At 39.8% G+C, this 12,242-nt stretch overlaps 1 protein-coding gene across 4 annotated transcripts in view; it reads right to left on the reverse strand.

Moving 5' to 3' along the window:
* Positions 1-9,275: 9,275 nt before the first annotated feature.
* SPTLC3 (serine palmitoyltransferase long chain base subunit 3) overlaps positions 9,276-12,242 on the reverse strand; it is a 167,227-nt gene continuing 164,260 nt past the window's right edge. For 3 of the 4 annotated variants that reach the window (XM_040553012.1, XM_040553011.1, XM_040553010.1), the window contains one exon: positions 9,277-10,018. In XM_040553012.1, coding sequence (XP_040408946.1) covers positions 9,905-10,018 — 114 coding nt within the window. In that variant the 3' untranslated portion in view covers positions 9,277-9,904. Of the gene's footprint in view, positions 10,019-12,242 lie in introns of all 4 variants that reach the window. The other variant, XM_040553013.1, reaches the window with a different exon arrangement.

Here is a 12,242-nt window from a genome sequence, read left to right on the forward strand (position 1 = left end):
AGTAGAATACTAGAATTAATTTGGCCCATGGGATCTACTTGAAGATATAACATACTGTCACGGGGATGACAGCCAAATTCTGTGCAGAAAATCTTTCTATACTGACTAATTTGGCATTAAAAAGACAGCACAGCTGTACAAGCAGTAATCCGGTGGGCTGGATCTTCAAGTGCAACTCTGCTTACATCTGTATGATAAAGCTCTGGTATAACTACCTGAGAACCTGGTCAAGTGCCTTTTCCAGACCAAATGGGAGATCACACTATAAATATTATTCAGCACCGGAATGATGTTAATGTGACATTCAGACAAACAAAGAGAAGGATACTGGGAGGTAGATTTTAAAAGGAATCAGGTAGCCAAAGATCTGAATGAAATGCTGATATCCCTTGCTAATCCTTGCTTATCCTGTCTTCTCTCTCTCTCTCTGCCCCATCAAGCAGTCTCCTGAACCATATTAAGCTGCAGAGAGAATCAACAAGCAAAGCAGAAGGCTTTTTTTTTTCTTTTCTGTTTCTGTCGTCCTTTATTTATTTTTAAATAGAAAATTCTTGTCTGTTTCAGTGATGACATTCTAATGAATCCATCAATCACTGCAAACTCCAAACTAGAATCCTACATAAGAGAGACCTATTTGTAATACGTGACCTAAGCCCATACCTAACAAAATTAGTTCTCAGGGAGACAATGCAGGTCTTTCACTGCTGTCTCCATGGAATCGTAGATGATTAAGCTGGACAGGGCATCGTGGGTCCTCAAATCCGATCCCCTACACCTTGCATCACTCTATCCCTGCGTTATTCCCCTGAGTGTATTATCTAATCCTTTGCTGACTGACTGTGACCCACCTTACAACTTCTCTTCCACTGGCAAGTTTTCATCATGCTTTGCCTAAGCAAGCTCTTGACCAGTCTTACAAGTCTTCAGTTCCCCATATTGATGTTTTTCAGGGTGTTTGGATCCATACTATCTCCTGTTCCCTAAATTATTTTAGAACTTTTCAGCATTGCCTTTTGCTTTTCTTACTTCCTTACTCATTTGCTCTGTACATCTCAGTGCTGCAGGTCCTAGTTCAAGGGCAGGCCAGTAAGTGCTGCATCCCACACTCATAGCCAACTCTGCCTTTTTTGGCTGCTGCCATATGCAGTAAATTCACCAACCTCACTACATCATGACTCAATTCTTTGCTTCCCCTTTTACGGCTAACAGACTTATTACAATTTGCTTTCATTACCTTTGCACCATTTCTCTGGTTTGCACCATTTGACAGTTCTCACTTTATTCCTCTGCTTTCTTACTACAGTATGGCTTTTCTTTGCTGATCTGACACTTGTCCTGTACCTACAAAATTTGAGCTTACTTCTCTCACCCTGGTTGAGAGGATTACTTAACCATTTGGGTTGAGAGCATTCTTCTTACTAACTCCTCTTTCCCAGGGCTCCCAGCAGCTATGCCTCTGAGACGCAAATCACTAAGATGATTTTTAAAATCAAATTTGACTTAGAGAATATCTGAACTGACTCTGCATTCAAAGATTCTGAGTTCTTTACTGACTTAATTTTGGCTCCTGTTGATTTAAATTTACGTGGATGAGTTAAGTGGTGTGACATTTGGTGTGCTGCAACATGGACAAATCCATAGACATATAACCATGCTGGCTTTAGGAAGATCAGAGAAAGCAGTTGCTGCTCCCTCGTGGTCATCATCATCACCCCTATTCTGAAAGCTACTATAACTAAACCATGCTTCTATTTTTGATCTTCTATATTCTGTCTTACAGAGATGTTTCTATCTATGCTCTTGGTTGAGTCAAAGAGAACCAAGGTAACAAAGACTTACTACTGAGACTGTTTAAATCCAACCATGCCTGCAGCCTCACGTGATCACTCGGATAGGGAGACTATTACAAACAGCAATTTCTAAAGAAACTGGGTAATCATGATCTCAGTGATTTCTCTCCACCCTTTTCCACTTTCTTTTTTACCACTTGGAAAAGTGTTCTCACTGAATACATCTCCTGTCAGGACTGTCTGGGATAACTACGAAGCAGTTTAAAATCTTCGGTGGCCCCTCAGTTTTCAAAGAACAGTAAGAGACCAGGACACTTACATTGTATACAATACAGAAACCAAGGCTTACAATTGTTATCGCACAGCTGACCTTCTTTGGTGCTCACCATGGATGGCATCCCACAGTAAATCTGCAGTAACAAAGTGAATGGCATTTTCAAACTTGTTAGAGAAAAATATCTTCTTATATTGGGACCAGCAACTAATTAATACTTTGCTTTCAGCATGCCTTTATTCTTTTGAGGTCCATTGTCCCCCACTATATTTACTATCAATATTTTTCTTTTCGTGTCTGTTAAAACCCAGCAAGAAAATCAGAGCTCTTGTGTCTGCTTCTTGCTATTTTACACTTGACTTTACTTTCTGTTGTCCATTTTGGTCCTGGAAAGCTAGTATCGCGAGTGGCGAAGTGGAGACCACCCTCAGAGAAGTATCTGGTTTAGATGTTCACTTCTCAGTGATCAAGCATCCCCAAATTTCCTTCACAGAACTATTTATGAGGACCTATATCCATTTTCACTATAATTTTCCATCAGGACTGGAAGAATTCATTGGAAAAACTATGGGGGCATCTCTACCTTAAAGCACTGCCCTCTCTTTGGCAGAGTCGTCCTCGATGTGTTTCCACAGTATCACTTGTCCTGAAAGAAAGACAATTCTTGTCACCATCAGCTTTCCTTATTTGCTTTGCCACTGGTTCACATCTAACATTCCTAGTCATGGAAGACAAGGCATCTCTGACTTTTGGCTCGATATTATTCCTCCCTTGTTCTAAACAATTAAGGGACCCGTCTACAGTCACAGACACCCATGTCATACTGGTGTGGTAGGATCTCCTCTTCTCTCTTGCTTGTCTGAAAATCAGTCTGTCTTCTTTTCTCCCTCATTATGCCCTGTGGAGTCTCAGTCCCAGCTGTCTTCATTGTCATGTCATTTTGTCTTTGGGGGATAGTTTCCCTTCTTTTCTCTTTACTACTGCTTCTTTTTGTCTTCTCCAGTAAAACAAACGTGTCGCTCAGCTTCATCTCTCCTGCACTAGCAAATTCCGTCCTCCCTCTTGTGCTTGTGTAGGGTTCTCCCATGGGTAATTCTCACCTGCTTGTTCTCCAAGCCTTCTTCGTCAGAACATTTTGTGCTCTAGTGTTTTTATCTAGTCTTCTCAGGACATTCCTCAATCACATCTTTGAATTCCTGCCTGAATTTGAAGTTACCTCCACGTGCCTCTTTAGCTCTTGCATTGTTTCCTCTATTGCTGTGATCAAATCATGTTTTGCACCTACATATTACATACCACAACATATTGATGTGCAACTGGGAGCTTCTGCAACTGTCCATCATGTTTGTGAACCCTTTCTTCTTCTGACCATTTCAAATACTTCTTCCAAAGTGCCTATCAGAGTTAGGTACCAAACTTCCACTGATATTTACTAGGTGCTAGGTGCATAAGTCTGTTACACACAACAGAAACAGGAGACTATCACGAACTGTTAAGCAATAAAAATCCCTGCAACATGATCTGTTGTGGTTGGACATTTTCGTGAAATCCTGGATAGTCATTTGCAAAAAAGCTGACATGCAGGGTTTGGATTTAATCTTCACATTTCCACTCAAACTGTGGCATTGTTTGAACACAACAGCTTTGGGATCCTGGCAAAAGAGTAAAACTGTCCGAGCTGTTCCACTCTGGTTTGAATTATCTCTCTTTTTATTTATTTATTTTTAGCTTTGAAGTCTGTGTACTTTAAAAATCAATGAACAACATATTAACAAGCAGACACTAATTACATTTTAACAAACTCGAAAGGCTTGGCTACAAATCTTTGAAAAGATAAATTCACATTTTAAAAAGCTTCCTAATCCAAATGGCATCATTGGAGCAAGACATTGACAAAGCCTGTGCAGAATGGAAATGTTGAAAGAATTTGTTTTCCAGATTTTTTTTTTTCTATAATTTATAATTAGTACTCACTATTGCACTGTCTTGTACATTAGGTCTGGTAAACAGAGTACTCATGACTTTTACAGGATTAACGGAGAAGTCCTGAGATGTAGAAATGAAAAGATTGCTCAGATAATAACAACGCTTAGCTCTTTGATAGCTCTTCTCGTCTGTTCAGCTTAGTGTTTTACAAATAAATTGGGATCACTATCACAGTTTTACAGAGGAAAAAAAGTGAGGCAAAGAACATTAATGTGTCTCATCTGCAATTACTTAGTAGAGAAGAGACAGAACAGAATTGGTTTTCTTGAATCCAGCATAGAGCTCTGGTCCATAGGTTACACTGATTTGCTGAGAAGAGGAATTTTTAAAATATGGGTACTGGAGCATGCAATGGGAGTCAGAGAGTTCAGACCAGGATCTTCTGCACTTAGGGAAACGTCAAAAGTACGCATACGTGGCCCATGAATTATAAAAAATATCATGCCTCATCCTGGATGCAAGTAGCTGCATCCTCGGTATTAGGGATTTTTGAAAAGCGGCTCCCACATGAAAGTAGTATCCCCAGCAATGAGCACAACAGTTTCTGCACTGCACACAGAGCCAAGTCATCACGAGGTTTGTGTGGTAACAAGGGGAGAGTAGGACACACACAGGATATTTGTGTCAGAGCAAGCTCCAGAAAACACACAGGGGAAGCTAAGCTTTGGTAATGTCCCCATTGATTTCATCACTTCTGTGCTATTCCCGAGCAGCTGCTGGAGACATCAATAGATGAGGATCCCAGTTCAGACTAGAGGCTATCTGCAGCACAGAAAAAGCCAGCCTGTGCCAAGAAGCATTCACTCAGTGCTGTGCCATGGACTGTGGTGGAGGGCACACTGGATGCCAGTAGGCCTAGCTGTCCACTTCATGCTGTGCTCTGAACAGACAAAATAGACCTGCTGCCTGTCATGCTGGAAGTGGAAACGGAGCCACAACAGATTAAATGCAACAAATATGATGGTACTTAATGCTTTGCCATGGCATGAGAAATCAGTTTGGTGTTCCAGGAACTGAAGGATACATATACTTTAGCCCACCACACAATACTAGAGTTAGCTCATGTTCACAGAAAATTCTTTGAGGCAATTTCAGTGGGGATGCTAGAAAAGTAAGCTTCACCTGTCACATCTGGCACCGCTGTTCCATGTGACACACAAAACATTTCCTCCATCTGTTACCGCATGACTTACCTTTGAGAATCAAGCTTTTAGACTTCCTACGATGTCCTGGTTTCATGGGTACATCTTCTGGTTGAGCTGCTTTGCCAGAAAGAGACTCATCTGCTGGAGTGACCTACAGGCCATGTCCTTCTGTACCTGCAAATAAGAGGGCACTGTCATGCCTGTCCTGGAGCCACATCACAGTTACACCTGGCAGGGTAGCACAGGCAGTTGTCACCATACCTGCAGCACTGGCATCCCAGCAAGGATGCCCAGTGAGGGCATCACAACCATCAATAAAGCTGTGCATTACTATTACTAAAACAATCTCTGAACCATTTTTGGCATCAAAAGTATTTGCTACAAAAGGTGGCTCAAACACTACTGCAAACTTGGTTACCCTGGTAGCACAAGCTGTTGAACTCGGGTCTATTGAGAACAATTAATAGCTGTTGGCTTTTGTACAGCATCTGACAGAAATTATTATCTATAAAACATAAAAGAGTACAAAGTGTCAGGGTCATCTGCTATTGCACCCTATCTATGCTGCCTTCTCTTCATATACAAATTGGAATCATACAATGTGTAGCATCTCTCTTTCCCCAGTTCACAGTTGCCATTCTGGCATTAAAGACAAGAATTTCCTCCTAAATGGTTTGAAAGTCCCACAATTTCCCACTAAGGGACAGAGTGAGAATCTCATTATCTTGTGACTGATCTGCAGCGAGCACAAACAACATTAGATGTGTGAGTAAACAAAGGAAACACCTAGATACTTTTTTCTGAGCTCCTTAGAAGGCATCTGGAGGCTTGAAAGTTCAGCTGCCAATATTGGAATGACATCTGCCATTTCTCAGCTGGTGGTGTGGTTTCTTTAAAATTTGGTCCCAATCTGTATTTTAATTTGAAGAACAATTAAACTTTATGCACAAATAAAAAGCAGATCAAATATTAAAGATTCTCTATTGGATTTCTAAGCAGGCTAGAAAATGCACAATTAAATAAACACCTTTAGTGTAAATTACTTTACTTACGTCATTATTTTTCCCTGTCTCAGCAGGACTGGGAGATATGCAATGCAACTTCAACCAAACATGCTTTGGTAATAAATGAATAAAAGAAAATTCAAATCCTACCTTAAATAAATCCAATCCCATATCACTGTCCCTTGTGAAGAGCAGCCACTGTGAAATAGTCTGGAGATGTCGGTGTTCAAATCCCTTTAAAACAAAGGCAGGCAGCTCACCTCATACTGACAGGTCCCTCTCATGGTTTCACCAGTTTTAAACCAATGGTATTGACTTCAAAGCAAGACTTAACCTGATCTACAGTGGTATGAGTGGAAGATCAAACTCAGTCTTGGTTCAACAGCTTATGCAGAGCAGATGTGGTTCAGCTTAGAAACTTAGCACCATCAGTAAGAAACTTTTATTTGAAAATGAAAGATTAAAGTCTGCAGGAGCTGATGAGGATACCAGGAAAAGCAGGCAAAGTGAGGCAGTGCCTACATAGCCAAGTGATACTCACACTTCAGGTCCTCTGCAGCTGCCAGCGTGCTTTTCCTGAGACCCAGAGGATGCGAACTAGCAGAACAGGAAGAACATTGCAAAGAGGGAGGAGAAATGGATGAGGGAACAACCTTGACAAGCAAGATAAGCTCAGGAAATGAAGGCTTTCTAAAAGATGAGGTGGGATAAAAGTACAGGAAAAAGCAAACAATTCACTTACTCTGTCAAAAAGACAACTTGAGTCTTCTCCTAGCATGAAGGTCAATCAAGATTTTAGGTAGGATAACAAGACGCTGGAATTGCAGCTTGCCAACAAAAAATTAGCATGTGCACACTTACATTTCCACTGGATTAAAATGTGACAACTTGAGCAAGTTTTATTTATTGAGGGCAGTTCTTTTTCAAAACCACCTAAAACAATTATAGAGAACTACATCTCATAAGAACATGCTTGCTTGAAGAGGGAGTATATTCTAGGAAATGTGATCCTTATGCTACACGTGCTAATTCCCTAATAAATACTCCACCAGTTTTTTTCCTAAGCTAGCTAAAATTGGGTCTCCAAGTGCTGATCTCTAAATCTATTAAAATTGATGTAAATCTGGAAAAGCTCCACTGAAATTGCACTGGTGGAAAAGCCAGTGCCAGGCCATAGCTAAGCCTCATGGGGAAAATCTAAGAGTCTGGAGTTCCTGGGAGTTTTATTATTGTACCAGTGGAGCAGGGATTTCTCCCCAGATGTTGCCCACGCTCAGGGATAGTCAGCCTGTACTTTCTCTAATGTGTAAAGGATGGAAGAAATCAGAAGAGAGCATATAATAAATCAACTGACAGACTCTGAAAAATAGCTGTCCTGTCTCCTTAATATGAGAGAGAGTAATGTTCTGAGGGCAGGAGGAATTCGGCTTTAGACAGAAAACATTCCCCTATAGGGGGACAAAAAGTGATCACTTCGTAGCTTAATCAATCTCAGACCTCTCTTTGAGGAAAATAACATGTTGCCTGCAACAACGTGTAATAATGTTTGCTGAAATATAAACTATGGCCATATACCCCAAGATGGAAGGTCAGAAGTCAACTGAGGATCTGGCCACAGATGTTCAGCAACAGAGATCAAAACGCAATATATCACGTTCAGTGCTTTTCCTCGAGGAACAGGTTGCAGAAATATCTCAACCCATCTCCTTCACAGTCAGTGCACTCACCCTGCATGTAACAAAGCTGTAAATCACAAATTGCCAGGTTACTCAAAGACAAAGCTCACCTTTCCTAATTTCTCTCTGTCCTGTGTCTCAGTATTCTAATATTTATACAGCGAATTTGCTCTTATCCACAAACACTGCTCCCTTGAACCTCTGCAATGTTTTTCAAGTCCGTCTACCAGAGTGAAGAATCATATGACACCACTTAGTCCTCCCCCAGACCTTGATATATGTTTCCTAAAGCCGACATTTGATATTATGGAATGTGTTGTAATCAATTCTTAAAGTTATAGCACCACTGGCTTTTTATTAACTTGCACAACAACAACAACAAAAATCCAACAAAAAATGGGCCCTCATAACCAATCAGCCTTGTTATATCCTGAAAGCAGTTTTAACAAGCAGGGAGTAATATAGTGTAATTGGTACTCCGCAATTTAATTGTTCTGTTCTTAAATCTAATATTGCAGCTGTGGGTTAAGTTTACACCATAGCTTTCAAGAGAACATGAAAGTGTGGTACATCTGTGCAACAGAAAGCTAAACATCTCTCATCTGATGTGTTTACAATGACATTTGATAGCGTGGAATGGTTTGGAGTTTATTCTTAAAGCTGTAGAGCTGCTTTTCAACACAGCAAAAAAAGGGAAAAAGCCTCCAATCTCCTTCAAACTACTCAGCCCACATAAGGCTAATGATTATGCTGCTGCAGGCATTGCAGGGAAACTGCAGGCTGTAACATTTCCTTCAAGTGTCTTTGAGCATTTGTCACTCGAGCAGTGGAAAAGAGAACAAGGACATCTTCCCCTCAGATGACATAATCAATTATTTGAAAAATAAACCATTCAAAAAGTCTGCAACCAGACAAGTAAAACAACCCCTGACATGCATAAACCAGACAAGAATATTTCAAGAAATGTTATTAAGTGGATGACCTTAGCACATTTAGAAATGGTGGAGTTCTCAGTTTAACAGGTGACAGAACTGCTTATGGCATCCTGAACTTCACATTTTGTGTAACTATCAGCTTCAGCATTATGTACTTGTTAGTGAATTTATTAAGCCCGTAAGTAGTTCAAGAAACTTAAGAATAGGCCCTTAAATGTCATCTGCAGTTTGTGAACTGCAAGTATCTGACTGTTTTGATCAAGGTTTTTACGGGAAAGTTAAATGGTTATTAAAATTATTTACTACTAGTACATGAAAAGGGAGTAAGCCTGCTGAAGAACTTTCATTGTGATAAGATGTGGAAGGCTGTAGGTCAAATGCGTTAGAAGAAAAGCATTTCTGTTTATTTCTAAGCCCCAAATTTTGTACATTATGAAGCTTACAGTGTATTTAAGCAGCAGAGAAAGGGTCTGTGGAAGGAAGGAGACATTTCCCTTTCCCATAATCTGCTGTCAGAAACAACTGATGAAACTACTTTTCTTGTTCTCAGTGTCTGCCTTCTTCTAACATTTTCTGTCCTCGGAGAAAGGCATGATAGGACAGATTAGTTAAGAGGTCACTTTCTGCTCTTTCCTCTGTAGCAATCCACAGCGATGGCTTGATTTATGCTCTTCAACAGACAGAATTCAATTTCACTGAAGAAGTTCAGTTACATCATCATACTACACTGGAATCCATTCAGTTTTTAAACTTTATTATTTCAGTCACAATTACGACTATCTGAAGCCTCTTCATAAAAAGGGGCCATAACAAAAGCTGTACACTAGCAACTTGATCAACGGATGCATTCATTCTGCATCAAAAGTACCGTAAGAAGGACAGATCTCCTGGGGAGGCAAATCTGTATCAATAGTTCAGTCTCTTGAATACAGAAATTTGATATAATAAAATGCAACAACAAAGCTTCCCCTCTTTTCAATTAACTGAGAAACAAAAATTGTCCTTAGAAGGGAAGAAATGCATTTGTATTTTTTAGTTTCGGGGTTTTCCCCCCTTTTCATAGCATCATAATGTTCTCTTCATGGGTGGAAAACTCAATCTTCAAGTTCAAACCTAGTTTCTTCATACAGTTCAGGATGAGATGACTTGGAATACCGGGAATATTTCAGTTGTAGAAAATCACCCAATTCATCCAGAGCATTCAAAACCTGTAAGACCATCACACTGTGTCAATTCTCCTGGAAAAGATATGAAGTTCTACTAACTTCTACTTTATAGAAGAAAAACAAGTTCATAAAAGCGTCAGTTAAAGAAAGCTGAAAGGGCAAATTTTGCTTTTACTCTCCCATAGCAAATGTTCATGCAGTCATAGATGCACAATAGCATCCATGAAAACAGAATTTACTCCTTCAGAAGGTTATGGTTTATCAATCAGTACATGAATTGAACACAGATTAAAAAAACCCACAACTTTCTAGAAGCACAGTGAGATAATAATCCAGACAAAAAATTATTGTTACTTGCAAAAAAGGCATATGTAAGGTAATACTTCAACACTTCTATATGGATCCTGAAGATTGCAGTTGCCACTATGTTTCCTTGGATGGGACTCAGCACACAGTGCTGATCACAGTCATCATAAATACCCTGTACAGTTTAAGGTATTTCTAGTGCATTCGATTGTTTTCTTGTTCAAATATCACAGGCATAATTAATAATGCATTAGGACTGTAATGGAATTTGCTGAGCAGTGTCCTCAGCTCTCAATAGATTCAAAAAGTAGTCAGGGAACTTTAGACCACAGAGAAGCAGCTCAGTGTCTTGCAGCATCTGAACCATGCTCAAGAGCTGCCAACCTTTTGGCATTGAAAAGGAAAACAGCAATTTTGATTGTGAGTGGAAAGGAGTATTTTAGTAATGGTTAATGCAGAGAGATAGTTTCAAAGTCATTAAGGAAGTTATTCTTGGGAGCTTGCCCTTTAAATGGATCTTTCTTTTTCTTAGTTCCAAGCCAAGATTCAAAACAAATTTTGCCAAAGGGAAGTTTTCATTATGCTTGTTACCTGTTGTTACACTGGATTTAGGAATGTTCACAAAGTGTTTGCCCTAAAAAAACCTTTCCATCTGCATGTAATTAAACTCAGGGCATTTCCATTCTCCCATAGTATAAGGACATTTAAAGAATGCCACAGTTAGTATAGTAAAGGCACAAGCACAGCACATTTAAGAATGATACCTGGGGAGTGTTTCAGACCTTCACTCGTACCAGGAAGCAGCGATGTGCTGGTAGCAGAAGAGAACATGCAGTGATGGCTTACAAAAGTAATGGACTTGACAGTTGAGGGTGGAGGGTGAGGAAGCAAAGCAAAGCAGCAACCTCAAGAGATTAACCTTCAGATCAACCTCATTGCCTGTTACCAGTTACATAAGCCAAAATCCACACTGTCAAACAGTAAAAGATGACAATGACCAACACACGGACATAGCTCTGCCCTGCTCTATGCAATTTTATCTTTATGGTATTATGCCCTGCTAATAACTACTGCACCTTTAAGAGCAGCAGGAATTTTGCACTGCACACATGCAAAGCAGATTTTTCAATGTTGTTTGAGAGGTGTCTACACTGGCATGGCAGCTGGTCAGCCAGGCAGGGCTCCCCCATCAAGTTCCATATGAATCTCAGGATGCAAATGGGAGCCAGGGGCTCTCTGCAGACACAGATGCTTGTCTGCATAAAGAAGTGCCATCTTCTACTCAAATGTCTTCTGTATTCACAGGTGTGTTTTTATATTTTTTTTATTATTTTTTATTTGAGTATCATACTTGTGCAAAGAGAAGAAAAAGAATGCTTGAAATTTACTGTTAACCCTCTGTGTTGCCTGCCTCTAAGTCGGCCTACTCTGAGAATGAAAGAACGTATATCAAGTTAGGCCAAAAACATCTTTGGCAAGAAGGGGAGATGGAAAATTTCAAAGAGTTTATTTTAAACACATTTCTGAGTGTGTTGGAATGGAGGGTTAATTTGGAAGTCTCTACATAATCTTAATAGTATTTCTGGTGTCAGAGAAAGATACAGAGCTGAGAGAGGCCAGACAGCACCAATTAAACCTCATTAGGTTCAAACCATTCCAAATACTGTTTGCGGTTGCTACCTGTACCCCCAAGGCTGTCCCATGCACTTTTACATTTCCACGTGTTTCTTGAATTGCAGAGTGAAAAATGGTATGGAAAAACTGATTTGCAATTATTTCCATATTGTTTCAGGTTTCCTACTCTGACAGTTTTGACCTAGCAGTTAACTTTTGTCTTGCTGTGCTTTTCATGTAGGTCTTTATTAGTTGTGGCAGGCTTGGTCACTATTAGAAATAGAAGAACATAACAAGTTAACTGTCCCATAATCTGTTTTTAAAAATAAAATATATAAGGCTAAAA

This window comes from Cygnus olor, chromosome 3 (genome assembly GCF_009769625.2).
Source record: "Cygnus olor isolate bCygOlo1 chromosome 3, bCygOlo1.pri.v2, whole genome shotgun sequence".
Taxonomy (NCBI): Eukaryota; Metazoa; Chordata; class Aves; order Anseriformes; family Anatidae; genus Cygnus; species Cygnus olor.